The 27,642-nt window shown below is 40.0% G+C and overlaps 1 protein-coding gene and 1 long non-coding RNA gene across 4 annotated transcripts; one reads left to right on the top strand and one right to left on the bottom strand.

Moving 5' to 3' along the window:
• Positions 1-1,536: 1,536 nt before the first annotated feature.
• On the bottom strand, positions 1,537-14,217 carry SPINK2 (serine peptidase inhibitor Kazal type 2). The gene is made up of 4 exons (XM_007075864.3): positions 14,103-14,217; positions 12,734-12,786; positions 3,147-3,256; positions 1,537-1,864 (listed from the first exon to the last, which is right to left on the bottom strand). The coding sequence occupies exons 1-4, from the start codon at positions 14,155-14,157 to the stop codon at positions 1,819-1,821; spliced, it is 264 nt and encodes an 87-aa protein (XP_007075926.1). The 5' UTR covers positions 14,158-14,217; the 3' UTR covers positions 1,537-1,818.
• Positions 14,218-14,276: 59 nt separating this feature from the next.
• LOC122237739 lies at positions 14,277-17,660 on the top strand. 3 transcript variants are annotated; one of them, XR_006216363.1, is made up of 3 exons: positions 14,277-14,396; positions 15,184-15,634; positions 17,132-17,660. It is a non-coding gene; the product is annotated as an uncharacterized LOC122237739 (long non-coding RNA). The 3 variants fall into 3 exon arrangements; XR_006216364.1 differs by having other exon boundaries at positions 14,277-14,527; XR_006216362.1 differs by lacking the exon at positions 14,277-14,396 and having other exon boundaries at positions 14,558-15,634.
• The last annotated feature ends 9,982 nt before the right edge of the window (positions 17,661-27,642 follow it).

Here is a 27,642-nt window from a genome sequence, read left to right as displayed (position 1 = left end):
TCCCTCTTTAGCTAAGACTAGTGTGAGTTGGGATTCTTCCAATTTCAACAAAGAGAATCCTAATGAACAAGCTGAATATAGATCAGTAGAGCCTGGATAACTTATGGCACAATAATAAAATACTATGTAGCTTTTGAGAAGAACAATCTATATTGTCATTAAAAAAAAAAAACAATATAAAGAGAAGAGCCATTTTATGGGACGGGGTGTATACATCTGTGTCTCTGTGTGTCTGTATGATTCAATATACACATATATACTTAGGGAGAACAAAAAGGAGACTATGTTCCAAAAAGTTAATGGTGGTTACCTCTGGAGGCTATATGGGCATAACTTTCACTTTTTAAATACACTTATGTATTTCTTAATTTTCCAAAGAGTATATACTACTTTTATAAAAATTTTAAGCCAAAAACAACTGTAGCCCATTTATGTTATAGAATTTCCCACTTTATTGCCTTTACTTCACATAAACAACAGGACTGGGGATTTAGAGACCCAGGCTTCTATTCCAGACTTTCAATGTGTTCTATAATGTTGGGCAAGTTGATTTGCCTCTGTGGGCCTCAGTATCTTCCTCTGTAAGAGAGGTCCTTGAAATAATGGCAGGTACTATTTCAGCAGTTTCTGTGTCCCAGCACTGTGCTAAGCAGTTTCCTCTCCACGGTTTCATGAGTTGAGCATTAATCCCGTTTTCCATATAAAAAACTGAAGTGTTGGAATCAGAATCCAAGCTCAGGTTTAGCTGACCCGAAAAGCCATATTCTTTCCACTACATGCTCTCTCAGCTACCTCTTGCCTCATGGCTCATGGTTTCCTGGTGCTAGAAAGTCCTTGCACCCAGGACTTGACTCAAAATCCTGTACCTAGAAACATCATTCTAAAGCAACCCCCGTCGCTTTTATTATTGTTAACGTCTATTCTTTATATTGTATCAACCTCTAAAACAGGATGTTTCAATCTCACCACTACTGATATTTTGGACTGAAAAATTCTTCATTGTTGGGAGCTGCCCCGCCCCCTCCACCCCCCCCCCACCCTGGGTCACTGCGGGATGTTTGACAACATCCCTGGCGTCTACCCACTAGATGTCAGTAGTGTCCACCCTTCAAATAGTGACACCAAAAATGCCTCCAGACATATTGCCAGATGTCCCCTGGAGGCAAAATCACCCCGGAGTTGAGAACCACTGGTCTAAAAGGAGTAAAAAGCCAAATTCCTACATTAACCCTGATGGGCAACTATTGAAAGGAGACACTGACTCTAGTAAATATTTCTACCTGCATGATTCTTTGACTTATCAGCTCTGCCTAAAATCGGCTCCAAGTGTCTCACAGTTATTTGCTTTGTGCAGAACAATGTCCCAGGCACATATACATTAACTATGTAAGATTTGAGGTAAGGGGGGAGTAGAATAAAGCTCTCCCTCTCAACAATAACTCCACTTCTCCCTTACAAAATTCATCTTTGCCTGTGAGGAAGAGTCACCAGGAGGCTGCAGAGTAAGAATGGGTATTCAACAGAGAACAGCAGTACTTGAATACAATGCTGATTTTATTCCAGGGAAATAAAGCAATGCACAAGTCACCTGGGCAATAAGCTTAACTCAAGGGGCAAAAGCCAAGAAACAAGGATTTTTTTTGTGTTTGTTTTAATTATCAATTGCTCCACATAGCTCTTTTTCACACCTCCTCTCAGAAAATGTGGGCTAACAAATCCCATGCAAAGGAACACAGGAAAGAGAAAAAGGGGAAATGGAATTCATCTAGCATACTGTTGAAGGTGGTTTCTCCAAGTTCTCTTCTATAAACTGCTCCATCAACACGGTCCACTCCGGATTATTTTAATGTCATGACCATCTTCCCTGCAAATTGAACAACCATAAAGACACATTTACTACCTACCTACCACACTGAAACTGTCCCACTCTTTGAACCAAAAAGACCCATGTCATTATACATTAGATTCTAAGGTGATGCTTACTTAAATCATTTTTAAAGTTAAATCTAGTAAACAATAGGGCCCCAATTCTGCCATTTTTCCCTAACCCTAAGGCACAGGGCACTAACCTAAAAAAAATCACTATGAGAAGACCTAGGTAACTCACTGAAGACTGACATCAGAGAAAGGACCCCGAAATACAATGCAGCCTACCTTGTCATGGTGTGATACTGTGTAAGTGATTCCTACTCACAGTAGACAATAAGCTAAGTTACAGCAAGACAAGATGTGAGTCTCAGCGGCCAATGTGAGCGCCCATATTAGTTGTTTGTCAGAGTCTAGGACTTAGAGTCCGGTATAACCATTGCACCCAAATAAATGGACCCTCAAGTTAAGGAGCTTCAAATGTGTAGGAGACATTTGAAGGCCGACTGACCACCCAAGCTATAGGTGCAAAGATACTGTGTCAAGACAGATGCTGCTGGAGGCTCTGTCAGCACAGAAGGTGACCTGACCGAAATCCAGGCCAAAGTTTGTCTCAGGTCCAACGACTGGACAGGTGCCTCACTGCTCACCTTGTGACACCTCCTTCCTGGATCCTCTTCAGAGTGGTTCATTAATTCCCTCCGCTAATTTTCTTCTGTGACTAACTTGTGTGATAAAGTGCGCAGTAAACTGAGTAATTCATGAATTTAATATTGGCACTACATGGTTATTTGAAATGTGTCTTAATCCTGTGATTCGCCCTGCTTCATACTTACAGGAGAAGTCACAGTCACCTGTGAGTTACATGAAAGGCATCATGTATAACACACTACTTAGCATTCTACTAGGTAGAATTATTACCTAGTAATAATTCAACCCAACTAGTTTTGCAGGTTGTACAGGTACCTGCACATGCCCTCTGAATTTAAAAGAATATTTAATATTTCATAGTTTAACTATTAATACACTCTTAATTTGGGGAAATTGCCCATCCATGAAAAGTAACATAACCTGATTATCAAGTGTATAATTGGTTAATCACAAATGTCACTCTCTGACTTTGACCTGGAAAATGAACTGAAGGATTGCCTTTTTAAATGTCAGTCTGAAAACACAACTACTATGTCACATTTGATTCTTACATCCAAGAAAAGAGTCACTACTTCCTAAGTAATCAAAAATCAAGAAAAGGACTAGTCTATACTGTAAAATTATGTTACCGGATTTTCATGCATAGAGTACACTCGTTAGGATAAGTGGACATGTCACTTCCACACACGGGGTTAAAGTCTCTGGGACATCCTGGTAATTTATATTGATTGCAGTTTGGCTAGGAAAGAAAAAGGAAGACAGAAATTACATAACTGAGACATTCTCATCACAAAATAGTTGGTGGGGGGGACAAAGTCCCAAGGCTCCTAAATTTCCTAGAAACACCCTACAAAAATATTTCTATTTTCCACACAAAAAAAGATTTTTCTAATGCAAAAATCAGATGCAGCATTGAAGCAATGGTTCAATACCCACTATGTAAGAAAAGGACCTTAGCCAGGCTGATTTTTTTTTTAATTTTTTTTTTTAACGTTTTATTTATTTTTGAGACAGGGAGAGACAGAGCATGAACAGGGGAGGGTCAGAGAGAGGGAGACACAGAATCCGAAACAGGCTCCAGGCTCTGAGCTGTCAGCACAGAGCCCGACGCAGGGCTCGAACCCACGGACCGTGAGATCATGACCTGAGCCGAAGTCGGCTGCTCAACCGACTGAGCCACCCAGGGCCCCCCCTTTTTTTTTTTTTTGCCAGGCTGATTTTTAAATGAAATTCCAGGGGCTCCTGGGTGACTCAGTCAGTTAAGCGCCCAACGTCGGTTCAGGTCATGATCTCACAGTCCATGGGTTCAAGCCCCACTTGGGGCTCTGTGCTGACAGCTCAGAGCCTGGAGCCTGCTTCGGATTCTGTGTCTCCCTCTCTCTCTGCTCCTCCCCTACTCACACTCTCTCTCTCTGTGTCTCTCTCAAAAATAAACAAACATTAAAAAAAATTTAAATGAAAGTTCAAGACAGGCCACCATACCCACTTTCCAACCCTCTAGCTTTATAATTTGTACTTCACTACTGTCTCCACAAGAATGTTGTTACATTCAACCTTAATCCTTTGGCATGATGTCAAGACAAATTCAGGAATCTAATCTTTCAGTCTGGATCTTTAAGGTACTGGCATTCAACCAAGTGCAACAAAGAAAACAGCACTGGCACTTAGGGGTGGTGATGGGTTGAATTGTGCCCACCCAAAAAGTTACGTTATTGGAAATAGAGTCTTTGTACAGGGAATCAATTTAAAATGAGGTCAGTAGATTGGGCCCTAATCCAATAGAACTGGTGTCCTTATAAAAAGGGGAAATTTAGACACAGAGTCATAAACAGAGGGAAGGTCACATAAACACATAGAATTTACAAGACAGGGAACACCTGGGGCTACCAGCACCTAGGAGAAAGGCATGGAACAGATTCTTCCTCACAGTCCTCAGGAGGAACCAATTCTACCAACATCCTGATTTAGGACTTCTAGCCTCCAGAACAGGGAGACATTCAATTTCTGTTGTTTAACCCCCTCAGTTTGTGGTACTTTATTATAGCAGCCCTAAGAAGCTGATACCAGGTCATGGAACTCAATCCTGTGATTTGATGGAATTGAGGCCAGGCAGGTAATACGTCTTGCTCACAGCTGCCACTCTCCAGCAGGGCCAGTACTAGACCTGGTCAGTGATCAGACTATGATGTGCAGAGTCTCACTTTAACAAAAGTCTAAATATATGGCCCACTGTATTTCTGTTCTATATGCATACATTTAAGGGCACCTGGGTGGCTCAGTTGGTTAACTGAGGGAGGCTTGTTTTGGCTCAGGCTATGATCTCGTGGTTTGTGAATTCAAGCCCCACAATGGGCTCCACACCAATATTATATATATAAATACTTGTTTTAGTAAATGGTGATCACTTTTCCTCGCTTCAGAGTAAAAGAAGCCGCCCTGTTTCAGCACTCTGAATAAATGCAGCACACATTTCTACTGATACTATCTGGATTTATAAAGACCTAAACAAGGCTGGCCATAAGCCAAACTCTGAAGTAAAAGAGGTTTTGTTGACCCTTTCCATCCTCTGTTCAGCTCTCATTGAGGAGCATGATATGCTGCCCAAGGCTCACTAAGGTGATGCCTTATAGGGCTGCTCTCACAAGCAGAGTAGATGCCCTCTTATCCAATGAGACTGGGAGAAATGGTAGTTGGTCATTTAATTGATAAAGTCAATTAAAGCAAGGAAGCAAGGAAACAAAATATATATCCCAAGCATTTTATCATAAAACATATAGGTGAAAAACAAAATTGTCAATCTTTTGATGTAGGACAATGACAGGGCATGTAGCCACCTGTAATGCTACTATAAGATAACTTTCCTTGTCACTAGGTATGACTGTATGATTAAGGTAAGGCCAATGGGATATACATGGAATTATTGTACAGCAACTTCTGGGAACCTCCTTTAAAAGAAAGCAGGTACTTGTCCTTTGTTTCCCCTCAATTTTTTTCTTAGTCCATTCCTCCATCCTCCTGCAGAGTGCATGGAGCTCTAATCTTTGTTTAGAGCTTTGTTAGACTGGGAAGATAGAGGCCACATTCTCAGACAGCAGCACTGTGTGCTCCTATTTTGAGTTTTTGTTACTTGCAGCTGAATCTAATCCTAACTGATACAAGAGATGAGAACTTTCCTGTGACTATTTCAACTACAGTTGATCTTTGAACAACATGAGTTTAAATATATTTTCTCTTCCTTATGATTTTCTTAATAACATTTTCTTTTCTCTAACTTACATGAATACAGGTAAGATAAGGATGTAACACATAACATACAAAATGTATATTAATCAACTCTTTATGTTATCAGGCTTCTGGCCAACAGTAGGCTATTAATTAAATTTGAGGATCAAAAGTTATGCTCAGATTTTTGACTGTGGGAGGGGTCAGCATCCCTAACCCCCTGCATTATTCAAGGGTCAAGTGTAATTAAGAGTTTTGTGTGCTATCACTGCAAAAATGATACCCATAATAAGTCACATATTATTTCCTATTTTGGTTTATTTAAAACAGAATTTCTTGGGGCACCTGGGTGGCTCAGTTGGTTAAAGGTCTAACTCTTGATTCAGCTCAGGTCACGATCTCACGATTTGTGAGGGTCTGCACTGGCAGCACAGAGCCTGCTTGGGATTCTCTCTCTTTCTTTCTCTCTGCCCCTCTTCTGATTATGCTCTCTCTCTCTGTCTCTCAAAATAAATAAATGAATTTTAAAAAATGTTGCTGCTCTTGTACTGTTGTTTCACACAATTCATATTTTGGACCAGATAATTCTTTGTGATGGGAGACGGTCCTATGCATTGTAGGATGCTCTCTATCCATTAGATGCCAGTATAAACTCCCTAGTCATGATGATCTAAAATAACACTCTAAATGTCTGCTGGAGAGCAAAATTGACCCTAATTAAAAACTAATATTTTAAAATACAGAATTTAAGGGGCGCCTGGGTGGCTCGGTCGGTTAAGCGTCCGACTTCGGCTCAGGTCATGATCTCGCGGTCTGTGAGTTCAAGCCCCGCATCGGGCTCTGTGCTGACAGCTCAGAGCCTGGAGCCTGTTTCAGATTCTGTGTCTCCCTCTCTCTGTGACCCTCCCCCGTTCATGCTCTGTCTCTCTCTGTCTCAAAAATAAATAAACGTTAAAAAAAAAATTTTTTTTTTTTAAATACAGAATTTAAGGGGCACCTGGCTCAGTCGGTAGAACATGTGACTCTTGATCTTGGGATTGTAGGTTCAAGCCCCACACTGGGTGTAGAAATTACTTAAAAATAGGGGATGACTGGGTGGCTCAGTCAGTTAGGCATCTGACTTTGGCTCAGGTCATGATCTCAGTTTGTGAGTTCAAGCCCCAGGTGGGGCTCTGTGCTGCAAGCGTGGAGCCTGGAGCCTGCTTAGAGTTCTGTGACTCCCTGTCTCTGTCCCTCTTGAACTCATGCTTTCTGTCTGTCACCCGCTCTCTCTCTCTCTCTCTCTCTGAAAAGTAAATAAACATTTAAAAAAATTACTTAAAAATAAAATCTTAAAAAAAATACAGTCTTCTGGCATACAAAAGACAGTAGGCTATCTACAGCCAGTAAGTGATCAATACACTATGGAAATTGTTCAGAGAGAAGGGAGAGGATCACTTGTGACTTGCTTAAGTGGAAGGTGTTGAGTGAGTGTTTAGTGTTAACTAGCCCTGGTGGACCTACACAGGGTTGCCTGTGCATACAACCTCATAAGCTTGTTAAAAACTGATTTAGTGCCATTGGCAATGACATGTATGGAGCTAGAGAGTATTAAGCTAAGGGAAATAAGCTAGTCAGAGAAAGACAAATGCCATATAATTTTATTCATATGTGGAACTTAAGAAACAAAACAAACAAGCAAAAGGGAAGAGAAAACAGAGAGTGAGGCAAACCAAGACACAGACTGTTAACTACAGAGAACAAACTGATGGTTTGGAACTGATGTTTCAGAGAGGAGGTGGGTGGGGAGATAGATAAAATAGGTGATAGGTATTAAGCAGTGCTATGATGAGCACCAGATGTTGTATGGAAGTGTTGAATCACTACATTGTACACCTGAACCTACCTTGTCTGTTAACAAACTGGAATTTAAATAAACACTTAAAAAACAAACAAACAAACAAACAAACAAACAAACACTGATTTGGGGCCTCATTCCAGACCTACTCAACTAGAATTTCCAGGGTTAGAATCCATGTGTCTAGAGGCCCCTCAATTCGGATTCAGCTAGAACTGGGTTTAGAAATGGCTATTCCCAATCATCTTGACATCCAATCCACTTAGACTATGTATGGAAGCTAAGGAGAATGCACCAAGACACACAGTTTGGCACACAATTTCAGGGATCCCCTGCTCTAGACCTTTTTTTCCTCCCTTTGTTTAACCAAAGTACATCTTGCCTATGCCCACTCTCTGATTAAATAGGTAAATAACTAACTAATCAAAATCAATCTATTTAGCCTAAAGATCTTAAGGGTTTTTTTTTAATATTCAACAGCAGTTTTCAAATGCTTTCATCTCAAAGGATGACTAGTAAATGAGTTTTGAGGAGCAGTAACAGGCTGGTAAGGAAGTTTTGGTGTTTTATTTTGTTTTGTTTTGTTTTGTTTTGTTTAAGCAGAAGACTTTTGATGTCTCTCAGATCCCCAAGAGATCTACCCAGCTGGAAGGCAATGTTGATATTTCAGTCTGATTCCAGTCTAATTCTCATGATTTCAAAGCCAGCTTTGGCTAGCCACCATTTAACTTTATTAAATTCAGGTAACTCATTTCCTGGATTTTCTCTGAGCAGAGACATGAGGCTTCATGAACAAACACTTTTCACTCTTATCAATGAGGTCAATCAATTTCATTAATAAATTATGTTCTCATTAACCCTTAGTTTTATACAGTTACCCAAATTTATGAAAAAGGAAAAGAAATTCAGAACAGGTTCACCATCTAGGGAGGCTCTAAATTACACCCCACAACGTGCCAACTAGAGAAAAGAGTTTACCCCTGGCAGACTGCTCCTCAGAGCTTTAGAAGACACTCTCATTCTGGAATAGTGTCACATGGCATTTTTATTTATTCTTTAGAATCAATTTAATTTTTATAGAAAGATGTCATATGCTTTTAAGTAATTCTCTGAGCTCTATACTCTGAATCTTTTCTTTTGAAAGATTCTTAAATACTTTACCAAATATAGTCCCTCATTTGTTTATTCAATAAATGAAGAAGATTTTAAGATAGATGTTAGAGAACTACAAAGACAAATTGAGTCCTACCTGTAAGAAGTTTGGTGTATCATTAGAAAATCAACAAATATACGTGGTGCTCTTAAAGGATGGACAGAATTTAGATTAGAGAGATTTGGAAGAATGTCCACCTCAAGGAAATAAAACAGACTAACCAAAGGCACAGTAGTGAGGGAAGTGTCTGATCTGAGAGCAAGGCAGTTTAATTTAAAGGAGCATCCAACACTCTTTCATAATAAAAACACTCAACAAACTAGGCAGAAAAGAGAGCTTCCTCCAACCTGATAAAGAATAGAAAAAATATATTTAATGGTAGAAGACTGAATGCTTTTCCTCCAAAATTAGGAATGACAAGGATGTCCATTTTCATTTGTTCTATTCAACATTGTACAGCATATCCTAGAAAAGACAATTAGGCAATAAAATAAATATAAAAGGCATCCAGATTGGAAAAGAAGAAATAAAACTATCTCTAATCAAAGATGCTATACTCTTTTTATAGAAAGGTCTGAGGAATCCACAAAGAAACTGTTAGAACTAAAAAACAAGTTCAGGGGCGCCTGGGTGGCTCAGTCGGTTGAGCGTCTGGCTTTGGCTCACGTCATGATCTCGGGGTCTGTGAGTTCGAGCCTCGCGTCGGGCTCTGTGCTGACGGCTCAGAGCCTGGAGCCTGCTTCGGATTCTGTGTCTCCCTCTCTCTCTGTCCCTCCCCCACTCATGTTCTGTCTCTGTCTCAGAAATAAATAAACATTAAAAAAATTTTTTTAAATAAATAAATAAATAAATAAATAATTAAAATAAATAAAAAACAAGTTCAATATGATTGGAGGATACAAGATCAATATACAGAAACCAATTGTACTTCTATACACTTGCAGTGAACAATCTGAAAATGAAATTGAGAAAAAAATTCCATTTATAACAGCATCAAAAAGAATAAAATATTTAGGAAAATATTTAGCAAAAGAAGCATAAGAATTGCACAGCAAAACTACAAAACATTGTTGAAATAAATTAAAGGACTAATAAGTGAAAAGGCATCCCATATTCATGGATCAAAAGATTTAATTTTCTTAAGATGGCAACATTCCCCAAACTGATCTACAGGTTCAGTGAAATCCCTATCAAAAATCTCAACTGTCTTTTTGCAGCAGAATTTGGCAAACTGATCTTAAAATGCATATGGAAATGCAAGTGACCCTGAATAGCCAAAACAATCTCAAAGAAGTTGGAGGATTCACACTTCCCCATTTTGAAACTTACTACAAAGCTACAGTAATTAAAACAGTGTGGCACTAACACCTGAAACTAATACAACACTGGATGTTAATTACACTACACTAGCATTAAAATAAAAACAAAACAAAACAAAGAAAAAACTGTGGCCCTAGCATAAGGATAGAAGAACATAAGCTATGGGAAAGCAGTGGAAGGTACAGGTAGAAAGATAGGCTGCAGTAAGGACACTCTGTGAACACTGGGAAGCTCCAGGTTTTGCAGAAAGTGGAGACACTAAAGAGTTAAGGAAAATTACTTAGGGGGTCACTATGCTTGGGGACTCTAAACTGGAACAGTCGCAACAGAACTGGGGAAGAAAGCAAAGATCTCTTGAGTGATTCATTCTTTTAATAATCCTGCACAAACAGACCGAGGTCCTGTAGCATTTGCTTCCTGAGAGAGAGTGCCCTTTAAAATTTTGCACCCTAGACACCCAATTAGCCTTACCCTAATGCCAAACTTGAGATGAAGGTGGGACTATTCCCATTTTCTGAAAGAAAATCAAATTCCCCAAAATTGAGTCTTCTGATTAAAATGTATTATTGGGCACCTGCTAAGTGCTGAAGATTGGACACCAAATAGCAAGACATCATCCTTGACCACAGTAGTATACAGTTTACTGAAGGGAGACAGGCAAACAGGCAATTTACAGTTCAATGCTATGATGGGTTAGTGAAGAGCACTGGATCTGGAGTAAGACTGCTTGGGTTGGAATCATAGTTCCACCCTGTGGCCCATGCCTGGCTAAGGGGATAATAATGATACCTACTTCATAATGCTATAAAAGATTAAATGAGTTATTATGTTTAAAGCATTTAGAACAGTATTTGGCAGGGGTGCCTGGCTGGCTCAGTTGGTAGAGCATGCACTCTTGATCTCTGAGTTGTGAGGTCAAGCCCCACACTGGGTGTAGAGGTTACTTAAAAAAAATCTCAGAATATGTCACCCCAAAACTATGACTCTTTGACATAATTATTTTGAGTTAAAGGCAGCTAAGAAGTAACAAACCCAAGAAAAGTGCTCTGTACCCTCACCCCTTTTCTGCCTAAAGGCAGGATATAAATTCTCCTTTACTGAAGACAACTCTAGACTCAGCCCAGAGATGGCACCAGAGGAACCTGCAAACAAACCTTACTACATTAGTTTCCTCCCATACATTTACCTTCCCATAGTATGCCACCCTTGGAAGCCTAGAATCATTTTACTTTGTCCTGTCATGTCTCTGCATGTCTACTTATAAGTCTAACTTGTAGTAGGCTGGCTTCCTGGGCTGGTTATTCTAAATAATGAGTTGGTTTTCTGAGTAGGTTGCTTCAGGTTGTGGGTCAGAGTTCTATTTTAACAAATGGTCTGACATTGTCCATTTGTATATTTTCTTTATACAATTTATTGCTCTTGTTAAAGATGCTATATAAGTCAGAGTTCTAAACCACCTCTTTGAGTTACTCATCTCTGAATGCTCCCACATGTATGTGTGATGCACATGTTAATAAACTTTCTCTGTTTTTTTTTCTTGTTAAACTGTCTTTTGTTCAAGAGGCCCCAGCTGAGAACTTAGAAGGGAAGAGGAAAGCTTTTAATCTTCCCCTACACTGTCATGGTGATGATGATGATGATGCAGTATAGGTTGCATGAAACCAAAGAGAAAGTGCATTTACATATTCTTTGGAGTTAGAAAATGGGATGAGAAGGTTTCCTGGAAGAGGTCTACTCTGAGTTGAATACTCAAAGTTACTTAACCCCCTAAGGTAAATATCCCCATATGTAAAATAATATCTATCATACAAGGTCACTATGAGGATTGAGAGACTGAATACACAAATGGACAATGACAGACCATTTATTAGAACAGAACTCTGACCCACAACCTGCAGCAACTTACCCAGAAAACCAACTCATTATATAGAATAACCAGCCCAGGAAGTCAGCCTGCTATAAGTCAGACTTGTAAGACGTCAGACAGCCATCTCTGATGACAGTCCAAGAAGCCAAACAATAACCTCCATAACAACTGGCCCCAAATGGCCAGGACTTGGTTAATACCTACCAGCTTCTCTGAGGTTTGTCCCCACATCCAACTGAGGATCAACCAAAGAAAGCCAAATATGCACTCCTTACCAATCACACAGGAAGCCTGCTTCTAGTTAGTCCACATACAGCTTCCCCAGGCCAACAGCTCCAATCAGGGCATACCTAAAGCCTTCCCTTGTTCCCACTGCAAAGCTTCCCTCCTCCTCTGCCTGCCTTTGAGTCTCCACCAAAACACAAGTGATAAGTGTGGCTGACTCCTTTGCTACATCAAGCTATGAATTTTGCTTTTTTGCTTGTTCTCATTTAGTTGGGCTTCATTTGCTTCCACAGACTTCAATTTGATAATGTTCATAAAATTTCTAATACAAGACATAACCATTAGATCAAGGATCTTTTGAATCATTAAAGAAACTATTAAAGGAAACAATGTGCTGATGCCATCAAGGACTGAGCTATTTTCAACCAAAATTTACAATTTTTATCTGTATCAAAAAGCCTGCCTTAGAATCAGATTTCTAAAGAAGTAAACAGTTTCAAAAGTGGCAGGTGAGACCTGAAAACCAGCCCCAGCCCAAACTGTGTGGGCTTCACTATACTAGTGGAAATAATACAAGTGGCTTCCTACTTACTGTTCTGTATTCTGAAGTCTGGCTGAACTCAGAGCTCGAGGAGTCCAAAGAGGCTGTCAGAAAAGAGGCATTTTAAACTATATGATTAAGGTCAATTCTTATTGATAAAGGGCTTTTAAAATCCAGCTTGTGGGGCGCCTGGGTGGCTCAGCTGGTTGAGCGGCCGGCTTCGGCTCAGGTCATGATCTCACGGTCTGTGAGTTCGAGCCCCGCGTCGGGCTCTGTGCTGACAGCTTAGAGCCTGGAGCCTGTTTCAGATTCTGTGTCTCCCTCTCTCTGACCCTCCCCCGTTCATGCTCTGTCTCTCTCTGTCTCAAAAATAAATAAACATTAAAAAAAATAATAAATAAAATAAAAAATAAAATCCAGCTTGTGATTTATCCAGGCCATACCCTCTCTCAGATGCCCAACTTCTTTGAACAGCCCCCATTGCCCACCCCTACCCCCAAAGAAGGGTATTTGGTTGTTTTCTGGCACTCTTGTGACAGGCACACAGAAGGAACATTTGGTATGGGTCTGTAACTGACCACCCTAACAGGCTTGCTTGAGAAAGAACATTGGAACTATGGAATAAAAGGCATAGTCGTATGGGACACCTGGGTGGCTCAGTGGGTTAAGCATCCAACTTTGCCTCAGGTCATGATCTGGTGGTTCATGGGTTCCAGCACTGTGTCAGGCTCTGTGCTGACAGCTCAGAGCCTGGACTGTTTCAGATTCTGTCTCCCTCTGTCTCTGCCCCTCCCCTGCTCATGTTCTATCTCTCTGTGTCTCTCAAAAATAAATTAAAACATTAAAAAAAAATTTTTTTTTAAGTCAGAGAAGTAACTCTTACTAATTCATGATATTCTTGTCCTCAGTGGCTAGGGTAACAAACACACAACTTAACATTTGGTATTACCACTTTAACTCCACTTTCAAATGGGCATCAAGACCAGGTGGACTAAAGCCCCTTTCTCACAAGCCTCAGAGTGCCTGATGCATTTGGCATTCACAATCCCTAATTCCTGTTCATCTCTTGCAGACGTAGGGTCACTGTGTCCATAAAAACCCAATTTCTGATCTTGGGTTCCAGAAAATCAGCCTTAACGGAGAAAGAGCAGACAGCAGTGTGTCACTAAGAAGGAGCTGGGAGCCAAAGCCAAACAAGATCTTAAAGCATGTCCGCTGGCTCCACCGCCACCCCCGCCCTGCACGACCCCACGTTCGCACTCCTACACGACCGCAGGTCGCGGGGAACCGCCAGTAACGTGTGCCTGAAGGGCAGCCAGGGCCGCCAGGATCCAGGGACCGGCTGCCGGGGGCCAGAGCCACTCTCCGCTACTTCTACGCGGCTCATCGGGGCCCACCAGGCCTGCCCGGCCAGCGTTACCTGCCAAGTTCCCGGCCAGGAGCAACAGCACCAAGCGCACCGCCGAGAACGCCATGCTCCCTCTTTGGCCCGCCCGCCGGTCTCAGCCCGCTCCCGTGCCCGCGCGACACGCAGAGCGCGCCCAGGTCGGACAAGCAACAGGCTTGGGGAGAGGGGGCAAGGGGGACAGGAGGCACGAGAGGGGGAGGGGCTGGAGGAGGAGCGGTTGCTGGCCCCCCACTTCCGCGTCCCGCCGAGGATCGGGATGAGCTAAGGGAGTGAGCGAGATCTCTCCCTGCAGCAAGCCAGAACCTTGTAAGAGCCCCCCGGGGAACAACCCTGGGAGCTCTGTCGGCCAACCCCTGTATCTTCAGCATCTACTCTGTCCAAGACAGTGTTTGGGCGCTAAACTAAACAAAGAACCCGCTCTCAGGAGGTTTTCTGGTGTAGGTGTTGGGCGTGGGGTGACACGGGAAACTCCCTAGCGAATCCATGCAATAATTTCTCCAATTAAGTGCTAGAGAGTGGTGGGAGAAGGTGAAGACTTTCCACGGAGAGATCAGGAAAGGCCTTTCAGAGGTGGCATTTGAGCTGAAAGTCGAAGGAGGAGAAGGAATCATGGTGAAGACGGTGGGAACAAGTAATCCAGGATCCAGGAAAAGCCAGTGCAGAGATCCAGAGGCAGGAGCCAGCTCAGTGTTTCAGCTGGAGATGCTGGTGAAAGAGGGGGCAGAGCGAGGGAGATGGAACCCAAGGCCAAGGTCAGGTGTGGTGGTGTAGGCTATGATAAGGAATTTGGACTTTTTCTGGTTGCAGTGGGAAGCTAGTGGAAGATTTTGAACTTGGGAATGCCCCTGATCTGACTTATGTTTTAATAGATTGGCTGAAGAATGGACAGGAGATGGGTAAGAGTGGAGGCAGGAAGACAAATTAGGTGGCTTTTGCAGCAATCGAGGCATCATCAACCAGAGATGATGGTGGCTTAAACTCATGTGTAGCAGTGCACTGGTGAGAAGTCAGATTCAGGATTTATTTTGGAAGTGGGACCAGGTGGGGTGAAGAGAATAACCAAGGATGCTCCCTAAGCTTTTGTTCTGAACAGCTGAATGGGTGATGGTGCCATTTCTGTGATGAAGAACATTTGGAGACAACGCCTATCAGACCTCCAAGTGGACATGTGTAACAAGGCAATTGGAATTACAAATTTAGAGCTGGAAATACAAATGAAGGAAACATCGGGATATGAAAGGTATTGAAAACCGTCTCTCTGCAGAGATCCAGATCAGAGCCCTGGTGCACTCCTAGATGCAGAGATTTGACACATGTGGAGAAGAAACCTGTGAAGGAGGAAGAAAACCAGTCTAGAGTCTGGGGTTACTGAACCCAGGGGAAGTGCTGCAACCATGTCAGTTGCTCCTGTGAGGCTGAGAATACGGCAGACTGAGCATGAAGATGGGCTTTGGCAAGATGTAGTCACGGATGACCTTAAAAGGGACTGGTTTAGAGACGTGATGGGGTCCAGGGCCCAAATGGCAAGGATTGAAAGGAATGAGGTGAGAAAGTGGAGACAGAAGGGGCGCCTGGGTGGCTTAGTTGGTTTAGCGTCGGACTTCAGCTCAGGTCATGATCTCGCAGTCCGTGAGTTCAAGCCCTGCATCAGGCTCTGTGCTGACAGCTCAGAGCCTGGAGCCTGCTTCAGATTCTGTGTCTCCCTCTCTCTCTGCCCCTCCCCCGCTCACACTCTGTCTCTCCCTCTCAAAAATGAATAAATGTTAAAAAAATTAAAAAAAAAAAAAAGAAAGTGGAGACAGAGGGTTTAGATAACATTTGTGACTTTGGGGGAGTCTGGGTGGCTCAGTCTGTTAAGCGCCCCACTCTTGATTTTGGCTTAAGTCATGATCTCATGGTTGGTGAGTTCAAGCCCCACATCGGGCTCTGTGATGACCATGCAGAGGCTGCTTGAGATTCTCTCTCCCTCCCTCTCTCTCCCTCTCTTTCTGCCCCTCATGCGTGCTCCCTCCCTCTCTCTCTCAAAAATAAAGTGATGACATTTATTTAAAACAAAAGATAACAGCTGTGAGTTTTGCTATAAAAAGGAAGCCAGATATGGGCAGTTGATGGCCTAATGAGACTTCCAAAATTCCTTTTAAGATTCATGTCAAAACTCTCCAATGTCCCCACCTTGCTAGGAGTAAAATCCAAAGTCCTTACTATGGCCTCTAAGACCTCTGCTGGTCTCTTACTGCTCTTCCCTGACTCACTCTTCCCCAGCCACACTGGCCTGCTTGCTCCCATCCAAGGGCCTTGACACTTGCTATTTCCCTCTGCATAGATATCTACACAGCTTCCTCCTTCCATTCCTTTTGTCTCTGCTCAAATGACCCCATATCAGAAATGACTTCCCTGACCATAAATAAAAAATTAGTACTCCCCTCTTCCGGTTCTCCTTACCCTGCTTTTTTCCCCTCTCTCATAGGATTTATCTTTTTTTTAAACTTTGTGACACCAGCCACTTGTGTAAGCTCCAAATGGGGAGTGATTCTTTTTTGGCTTACTGATTCATCTCCAGAACCTAGAAGAATACCTCACATATATTAGCAGGTTGACAAATATTGAACAAATAAATGAGGGATTCCTAGGGAGTCAGGACCTTACCTAAAATGATGGTCAGAATAAAATAAATCACTAACATGCATAAGCAAAATGGCTATTTTGGTTAAGAAGGAGTTAAACCTTAATTCCTGGTTTTGTATGCATTCATTTTTTGCAGCATCACATAGCATGGCTATAAAGAGTTTTGTAGTTGAATACTTGGCTCTATAAGTTACTGAACTAGCTCTGAACCTCAGAGCTTCCACTTTTGCCTTCCCCTCGTAAAATGGGTACTGTAATAATAGAATCTTGAGTATTAAATGAGGTAATGTACATAAATGTGTTGAGACATGGTAGAACTCAATAAATTTTAGTCCCTTTCTATTTTCTCCATGATGACATTTGTAAAAGGGCAGCTGTTCTGTTCCTAGGCAATTGGGTGTCTGCTCTTTTTTCAGGTCACATTGGTCATCGTGTCGTCACAGAGCCCTTACAGCCAGTAGGCAGTAACATTATCTATTTCTCTTACTTCCATATCCCTAGTACCGAGCACTGTGCCTGACACAAGCTCAGTAAATGTTTGCTGAATAGGTGAATCCTTGAAATGTGAAACTGACATCACAACAAGGAAGTAAACCAAAAAGGAAGACGTAGGATCCAGGAAACAAGAATTCGAACCCGAGAGAGGTTTGTTCGGATGGACCTTAATCCGACATGACTGGTGTCCTTATAAGAAGATGACATTAGGACCCAAACAAAATGTAGGGATAACCTGGTGAGGAACCAGAAGATGGCCATCTGCAGTCCAAGGAGAGGGCCTTAGAAGAAACCGAACCTGCCAACATCTTGGCCTTGGGCCTCCAGCTTCCCAAACTGAGAAAACACATTTCTATTATTTAAGCCACTCAGTCTGTGGTGCTTTGTTATGGCAGCACCAGGAAACCAGTACATGTATGTGATAAAATATATTTAATGAGTGTTTATTTATTTTTATTTATATTCAAATTATATGCATGTGCATTTTGTATTAAAAAATTTAACTTTAAGAAATTTAACAAAAGGTTATTTTGAATGTCCTCCAACAAAAGCTCAACATAGTATTGGAGAGTAGTATTGATTTACTGATTTTTTTTCTCCCTAGATAAGCACCATTTGAGACATTTACTAATTCTGAACAGAAATTTTGGTAACTATTCAGCAAATCTTAATGAGAAGTGTAAAGAAGAGAAATAATTTTGCCGAAGAGACACAACGAATTAGTAAATTGGCAGATCCATTTCTTTTTCTTTTTTTAATTTTTTAAAATTTTTTATTTATTTTTGAGACAGAGCATGAGCAGGGGAGGGGCAGAGATAGAGGGAGACACAGAATCTGAAGCAGGCCCCAGGCTCTGAGCTGTCAGCACAGAGCTGGATGCAGGGCTCGCACCCACAAACTGCGAGATCATGACCTGAGCCAAAGTCTGACACTTAACCAACTGAGCCACCCAGGCGCCCCTTGCAGATCCATTTCTTTTCTGACTCATATGCCTGTGTGTCAAATGTTGATCCTGTGAAATATTCCATGTATCAGTCAGGGTCCAGTCTAGAAAAAACGAGCCTCACTAGGAATTCTCCCAGAAAGAATTTAACATAAGGGATTGACCAGACCACTATTGGAAAACAAAAAAGCAGCAAGGGAATAGTGAGGTAACACTCAGAGATGGTAACTTCACAATGTATTACCCCTAAGTCTGCGGGAAAAGAGAGAAGAGTTCGAAATTATATTGAAATTTGGAGGAGAGGCCCTGGAAAGCTGAGACCCAGACCTCTGAGCAGGGATGTTGTGTGGCTAGTGCTGGTGGGTCTGAGACCTGTGATGAGGCCAGAGACTAGAAGCAGCTGCTACAGCCCACAGAGGGATGTTGCGTTGGGGTGGGGTGGGGGGGGTTGGGCAGGGATCATATTGGAAATTTCAGGAAGCTAGCTGGCAAAGCAGAAAGGAATTCTAGCACCCCAGAGCCTGGAAGGGTGGTTTTAGAGCTGACATACAATAATCTAATGACTGGCATAGTCACATACCCCACTGCTTGATTTAGCAAACAAGTCCTGGGATGAGAAGACAATTTGCAGTTTTAAACTTTATCTGGCACCATGCATGGCTGAGTTCTGACTCAAGAGGGTAAATTTGGAATGAGTTGTTAATACATTTCTGAGTCACATAATTTAAGCTCTCTGAATAAAGTCCCTAAAATGAAGATGGGTTGTTTTGCCAAAGACTTTCATCAAGGAGTGTATATGTTATGTATATTATACACACACATACACACACACACACACACACACACACACAATTTTCTCCACTTTATTAGATTTGTTACCAAATAACAAACACTTGATTATAAACATCTTTGTCTCTGATGCTTCAGGAATACAAACTGAAATCTGAGCAGACTCAGGAACAATGTGTAGAGTTGTTAGTTGGAATTTCAGCTTCAAAAAGAAAGCCATGTACCCCTCAAGATAGATTTGTTATACATTTATGTGGGTGGGCTGCTGCTTCCTGTTATCTTGTTCCAAACAGTTGATATTATACCTTAAAAATATTTTATACCATGATGGTTTTCATATAGTTGTCTCAGCATTTATCAGCCAGGAATAAAAGTTAACATTTTTTTGTAAAGGGCCAGAGAGTAAACACTTTAGACTTTGTGCATCATACAGTCTGTCACAACTAGTCAGCAATGCCATCATAGTGCAAAAGCAGACATAGACCATAATTCAAAGAAAGAGCATGGCTGTGTTCCAGTAAAATATGGATTTAGATGTAAAATGTGAAACTCTAAGATTTTGAATAACATCAAAAAGACTGTAAAAAGCATTAAACACATCAGAATAAATTTAACCAAGGAGGTAAAAGACCTGTACTCTGAAAACTATAAAGCATTGATGAAAGAAATTGAAGCTGTCACAAAGAAATGGAAAGATATTCCGTATTCATTGGTTGGAAGTTCATATTGTTAAAATGTCCATACCACCCAAGGCAATGTACATATTTAATGAAATCCCTATCAAAATAGTAGTGACATTTTTGACAGAACTAGGGCGAGTAATCCTAAAATTTATATGGAACCACAAAAGCCTGCAAAGCCAAAGCAATCTTGAGAAAGAATAAAGCTGGGAGTATCATAATCCCAAATTTCAAAATATAATACAAAGCGTTAGTAATCAAAACAGTATGGTACTGGTACAAAAACAAACAGATCAATAGATCAGAACAGAGAGCCCAGATATAAACTCACACTCACATGGTCAATTAATCTACAATAAAGGAGGCAAAAATATACAATGGAAAAAAAAAACCAGTCTCTTCAATAAATGGTGTTGGGGAAACTGGACAGCAACATGCAAAAGAACAAAACTGGACTCCTTTCTTACATAAACTCAAAATGGAGTAAAGACTTAAATGTAAGACCTGCAATCATAAAGCTTATGGAAGAAAACATTACATCAGTCTTAGCAATATTTTTTTGAATCTGACACCTTAGGTTAGGACAATGAAAGCAAAAATAAGCAAATTGGACTATATAAAACTAAAAAGCTTTTGCACAGCAAAGGAAACCATCAATAAAATGAAAAAGTAACTTACTAAATGGAAGAAGATATCCATAAATGATATACCCAATAAAGGTTTAAAATCCACAATATAAAAAATTCATACAACTCAATATAAAAAAAAAAACAGTCTGATTTAAAAATTAGCAGAGGACCTGAATACACATTTTTCCAAAGAAGACATATAAGTGGCCAACAGGCACATAAAAAGATGTTCAACATCACTAGTAATCAGGGAAATGCAAATCAAAACCACAATGAGCTATCATCTCACAGTAATCAGAATGGCTATTATCAAAAAGGCAAGAAATAACAAGTGTTGGCAAAAATGGGGAAAAAAGAGAACTCTTGTGCTTTGTTGCTGGGATGTGAATTGGTTCACCTTCTGTGGAAAGCAGTGTGGAGATTCCCCCTAAAATAGAACTACCAGGGAACGTAGGTGGCTCAGTTGGTTGAACGTCCAAATCTTGATTTCAGATCAGGTCAGGATCCCAGGCTTGTGGGATCAAGCCCTGCATCAGGCTCCATGCTAAGTGCGGAACCTGCTTAAGATTCTCTCTCTCCCTTTGCCCTTCTCCCCTGCTCATGCTCTCTCAAAAAAAAAAAAAAAAAGAAAGAAAGAAAAGAACTACCATATGATCCAGCAATTCCACTTCTAGGTATTTATTTAAAGAAAAAAAAAAACACTAACTCAAAAGACATATGCACCCCTATATTCATATCAGCATTATTTATAATAGCCAAAGTTTGTAAGCCACCTAAATGTCCATAGGTAGATGAATGGATAAAGAAGATGTAATGTGTATGTATATAGTTATATACACAACAGAATATGACTCAGTTATAAAAAGAATGAAATCTTGCCATTTTCAACAACATGGGTGGACCTAGAAGGTATTATGCTAAATGAAGCTAGACAGAGAAAAACAAATATGTGTGATTTCACTAATATGTGGAATCTAAAAAACAAAACAAATAAAACAGAAACAGACTCATAAATACAGAGAACAAACTGATGGTTGCCAGAGGGGAGGGGTGTGGGGAGAAGGGTAAAATATATATAAATAAGAGGTTCGATCTTCCAGTTATAAAATAAATAAGACACAGGGATGTAATATACAGAATAGGGAATTTAGTCAATAATATAACAACTTTGTATGATGACAGATGGTAACAAGTCTTATTGTGGTGACCATTTTTAAATGTATATAAATATCAAATCAGTATGTTGTACACCTGAAACTAATACAATATTGTATGCCAATTATTCTTCAAAAAAGAAAAGAATCTTGGGGCACCTAGGTGGCTCAGTCAGTTAAGTGTTCAATGACTCTTGATTTCAGCTCAAGTCATGATGATCTAGTTCATGAATTCAAGCCCCATGTCAGGCTCTGCACTGACAGTGTGGAGCTTGCTTGGGATTCTCTCTCTCTCTCTCTCTCCTTCTCTCTCTGACCCTCCCCTACTCAGTCTTCTCAAAATGCATAATTTTTTTTAAAAACTCAAAAGAAAGACAAATCTTAAAAAAAAAAGAGAGAGAGAGAGAGGGAGAGAGAGCACATGTGAGTTAGGAAGGGGCCGAGGGGTGGGAGGTGGTAAGAAGATCTGGAACCAGTTCTGCACTGACAGCAGAGAGCCCAATGCAGGGCTCGATATCACACACCATGAGATCATGATCTGAGCTGAAGTTGGACACTTAACCAACCGAACCACCCAGGCTCCCCTTAAAAAACTTTTGAGAAAAACAGGAGAAAATCTTTAGGACCTAGGCAAAGTGTTCTTAGACCTGACACTAAGAGCATGATTTATAAAAAGAAAAATTGGTAAATTGGTCCTCCTCAAGATTAAAAATGTTTGCTCTGTAAAACTCCTTATAATGAGGATGAAAAGACAAATATAGACTGGGAGAAAATATTTGCAAACCATATACCCAACAAAAGACTTGTATCTAGAATAAATAAAGAGATCTCAAAACTCCAGAGTAAAAAAAAAAAAAAAAACAATTTGATTAGAAAATAGACAAATTTATGAGCAGACGTTACATTAGAGAGGATAGATAGATGGCAAATTAATGCATGAAAAGACATTCAACATCATTTACCATTAGGGAAATGCAAATCACAATGAGATATCATTTTAGTCATGATGACTAAAATAAAAAATATTAGTAACATCAAATGCTGTCAAGGTTGTGGAGAAACTGGATCATTCATTGTTGGTGGGAATGTCGAATGGTACAACTATTCTGGGAATACAGTTAGGTAGTTTCTTAAAAAACTAAGCATGCTAATTACCATATGACCCAACAATTGTACCTTTGCGCATTTCTGTCACAGAAATGAAAGCTTATGTTATGCAAAAAACTGAACACAAATGTTCATAGCAGCTTTATTTGTAATAGTCAAAAACTGGAAACAACCTAAATATCTTTCATCAAGCAAACAGTTAAACTGTGGTACATTCATACCATAGAGTATTACTCAACAGTAAAAGTGAATCAACAGTTGATTCCTGCAACACAACTTGGGTGGATCTCAAGGGCATTACGCTGAGTTAAAGGAAAGAAACCAGATCTCAAAACTAGAAAACAGAAATAGTGGTCAAAACTGACAATTTACTGAAAACGTTTTTGCTAGCTGATTACATATGATTCTCAGAATCTTAAGTAATCAATAAATTTAAATTATACTAATTTGGGAAGAATTCTCAGGTATTTATGACTCTTACCACAAAAAAAGTTTTAGGGCCCTCTGAAACATAGGTGAGTAACCTCCAGGCTCACAATTTGGAAGTTAACAGAAAAAAAAATTTTTTTTTCAGGGCACCTGGGTAGTTCAGTCAGTTAAGCATCCGACTTCAGCTCAGGTCATTATCTCACGGTTTGTGGGTTTGAGCCCCACATTGGGCTCTGTGCTGACACCTCAGAGCCTGGAGCCTGCTTTGAAGTCTGTGTCTCCCTCTCTCTCTGCTCCTCCCCTGCTCACACTCTGTCTCTCTCTCTCTCAAAAATAAACATTAAAAAAATTGTTTTTAAATTTTTTTAGAATTTTATTTATGAGAGAGAGAGAGTGCATGCATGCACCCACATGCGGGGGAAGGGCAGAGGGAGAGAGAGAGAGAGAACAAGAGAGAATCTCAAGCAGGCTCCATGCCCAGCACCAAGCCCCATCTCACAACCTTGAGATCACGACCTGAGCTGAAATCAAGAGTCAAATGCTTAACCAACTGAGCCACTCAGGCACACCTATTTTTTAAAGATAATTATTTTTGAATGAAACCATACTATCCAGAAGGATATATATGATTCTAGAAATGTCATTTTATTCATCAATTCCACAAATATTTACAAAATGCTATATATGCACTGTCCCAGGAACCAGATTTAGCAGTGAACAAAGCATACTAAAAATCCCTGCCCTTTGGGGAGTGGAGAATCCCTGCCCTCAAGAAGCAGGGATTAATTCTAATATCTAGTACTGTTACTATAATAAAAGGCCCAATTAAAAAAACAACTACAAACTGTTCAAATAATGGTCACAATCAATGATTACACAAGACCTATGGGTCAGAGAATGTTTTATAAAAATGTAATCAGTATAGTAAATCAAACCATATAAATACCAAAAATATACATTGTCACTCATAGGCTGATCTTGGACCAGCATGTTATCAAATCTCACCTAAATGGAAATTAGAGAGGGGTGCCTGGCTGGCTCTGTTGGTAGAGCATGCGACTCTTGATCTCAAGGTTGTGAGTTCAAGCCCCACATTGAGTATAAAGATTACTTAAAAATAAAAGGTTTTGGGGAACGTGGGTGGCTCAGTCAGTTAAGCAGCTGACTCTTGATTTTGCCTCAGGTCATGATCTCTGGGTTTGTGGGTTCGAGTCATGCATGGGCTCTGCGCTGACAGTGTGGAGCCTGCTTGGGGTTCTCTCTCTCTCCCTCCCTGTCCCTGTCCCTCCCCCACTTGTACTGTCTCTCTCTCTTTCTCAAAATAAATAAATAAACTTAAAAAAAATGAAAATAAAAACTTTAAAAAATATAAAGACAATTACTAAAGCACCAAAGGCACTGTGGAAACTTTAACTGGGTCCTCTGAATCAAAGCCAAATCTCTGTGGAATTTTGAAAACATAGTTTCTTTTCATAAAAATTGTTATAAATGTTGACAAATAGTGAATTTATTATTATTTAAATAAGAATATTTTCTAAATTTCTCCATTTTAAATTCTTTTTCTGAGCACTTTATTTTTTTTTCCTTGCAAATCTTTGTTTATTTTTTAAATTTTATTTTAAAGTTTTTTTAAATTTACATCCAAATTACTTAGCATATACTGCAACAATGATTTCAGGAGTAGATTCCTTAGTGCCCCTTACCCATTTAGCCCATCCCCCCTCCCACAACCCCTCCAATAACCCTCAGTGTGTTCTCCATATTTATGAGTCTCTTCTGTTTTGTCCCCCTCCCTGTTTTTATATTATTTTTGTTTCCCTTCCCTTATGTTCACCTGTTTTGTCTCTTAAAGTCCTCATATGAGTGAAGTCATATGATTTTTGCCTTACTCTGACTAATTTCATTTAGCATAATACCCTCCAGTTCCATTCACGTAGTTGCAAATGGCAAGATTTCATTCTTTTTGATTGCCGAGTAATACTCTCCATTGTGTGTGTGTATATATATATATATATACACACCACATTTTCTTTATCCATTCATCCATCAATAGACATTTGGGCTCTTTCTATACTTTGGCTATTGTTGATAGGGCTGCTATAAACATGGGGGTGCATATGTCCCTTCGAAACGGCACACCTGTATCCTGTGGATAAATACCTAATAGTGCAATTGCTGGGTAGTAGGGTAGTTCTATTTTTAGTTTTTTGAGGAACCTCCATACTGTTTTCCAGAGTGGCTGCACCAGCTTGCATTCCCATCTCCATTTTAAATTCTAATATGATTAAATATTTATAGACATAACAAAAACACTCTTTGAGATATTCACATTTTTAAGAGTATTAATATTTGGGGGGCACCTGGGTAGCTCAGTCAGTTGAACACCTGATTTGATTTCAGCTCAGGTCATGATCTCACAATTCAGGAGACTGAGCCCCAAGTCAGGCTCTGTGCTAACAGTGTGGAGCCTGCTTGGGATTTTGTCTCCCTCTCTCTCTGACCCTCCCCTGCACTCTCTCTATCTCTCTCTCTCTCAAAAATAAATACATATTTTTAAAAAGAGAGCATTAAAATTTGATCTGGGATTCCAAGACTATAATATTTGAGATCAAGTGCTGTATGAAATAGATGTTATGTCCATTTTATGGTTAATGTAGTGGGACTCAAGAAAGGTCAGGAAGAGTTCTTTTATTTATTATTTATTATTTATTATTTATTTATTTTTTTTGAGAGAGGGAGAGACAGAGCACAAGCAGGGGAAGGGCAGAGAGAGAGGGAGACACAGAATTGCAAGCAGGTTCCAGGCTCTGAGCTGTCAGCACAGAGCCTGATGCTGGCCTCAAACTCTCAAGTTTTCAGATCATGACCTGAGCTGAAGTCAGATGCCCAATCAACTGAGCTACCTAGGCACCACAGGAAGAGATTTTTTAAAAGACAAGCCTAATTCTTTTTTTTTTCTTCCAATTTTTTATTTAAATTCTAGTTAGTTAAGATACAGTGTAATATTGGCTTCAGGAGTAGAATAAAAAAAAAAGTAGAATTTAGTGATTGATCACTTAACATACAACACCCAGTGCTCATCATAATAAGTACCCTCCTTAATACCCATCACCCATGTAAACCATCCCTCACCCACCTCCCTCCATCAACCCTCAGTTTGTTCTCTATCATCAAGAGTCTTATGGTTTGCTTCCCTCTCTTTTTTTTTTCCTTCCCAAATGTTCATCTGTTTTGTTTCCTTAATTCCACATATGAAATCATATGGTATTTGTCTTTCTCTGTGACTTATTTCACTTAGCATAACACACTGTAGCTCCATCCACATTGTTGCAAATGGCAAGATTTCATTCTTTTCTTTTAAATTTTTTTAAATAAAAATTTATTTTGAGAGAGAGAGAGAGAGAGAGAGAGGGCACAAGCAGGGGAGGGGCAGAGAGAGAGGGAGGCACAGAATCCAAAGCAGGCTTCAGGCTCTGAGCTGTCAGCACAGAGCCTGATGCAGGGCTTGAACTCACAAGCCGTGAGATCATGACCCAAACTGACGTCAGACTCTTACCTGACTGAGCCACCCAGACCCCCCAAGATTTCATTCTTTTAGATGACTGAATAATATCCTATATTATATATATATTATATAATGTATATAATAATATATTATTATAGTGTATTAATGTTATATACTAATAATAAATATAATATAATTATTAATATATAATTTATTAATTAATATAATTGATAATCTATTATTGTATATAATATGTGTATATATATATATATATATATATATATATATATACACACTGCAAAACAAGCCTATCTTGTTTTCCTTTCCATTCAGCTCTGTGATGTAGATATTCACTTCATCCTCTGAAATGAACATATTCTACTATATTAAGTTGGGCAACCCAACATGTATATACCTTATTACCTCTGTCATCAAGTTTAAACTTTTAAGAAAAATTATTAAAAACTTGAAAATAAGGCAAAATATTACTGTGTGCCTTTTCAATGTCATACTAGAGTATTGTCTAAGAAACCCTGCATGGGGATCATCTGGCTCTATGGGCTGTCATCTTATTTGGCTTGTTACTTACTGTTGACAGGGCCTAGAGTCTGTAAAGTTAGATACTAACTCATGGCAGATAAGTGGCAAATGCTTTTGTCAAGTAGAAAAGGTGACTCCAAAGGTTATTGTTTTATTGCTCTGACAATAGAAAGCAGTATTGCATCTGATTTTGCAGTCTTATTACAAAGTTCTTTTTTCCCAGAGACTGTATATTCTATCCTCCTTTGAACTGGGTTTACTGTCCTTGTGGTTCCCTCACTAATGGGTTAAGTAAAAAGAATAAATAAGAGGCCAGTTTGCCCAGCAGATGGGGAAGGAGGTGTTTCTGATTTGGGAAGACCAGCATATACAATGGCCAGCATGACTTGTTTAGAAAAATCCAAGAGTTCAGTTTGCTTCTTCAGTAAATCTGGGGTGAGTTGAGGCCCAGGGTTCTGCACTTCTACAAATGCAGTTGAAACGGATGCTGCTGGTTCATGGACCACACCTGGAGGAACAAGGGGGGTAAGCCAGAGCATAGGTGCATGTGGGAATGTCCAGAGGTGAAAAATGGAGACTGAGGGAGATGAATGTGGAACTAAAACAGGCTCTCTGTAGGGGTAAAAATAACCTTTTTTTCCCCACAATCTACATCA

This window comes from Panthera tigris, chromosome B1 (genome assembly GCF_018350195.1).
Source record: "Panthera tigris isolate Pti1 chromosome B1, P.tigris_Pti1_mat1.1, whole genome shotgun sequence".
NCBI classification, from domain to species: Eukaryota; Metazoa; Chordata; class Mammalia; order Carnivora; family Felidae; genus Panthera; species Panthera tigris.
The sequence above is the reverse complement of the archived record's forward strand: the minus strand, read 5'-3'. Positions and strand labels throughout refer to the sequence as shown.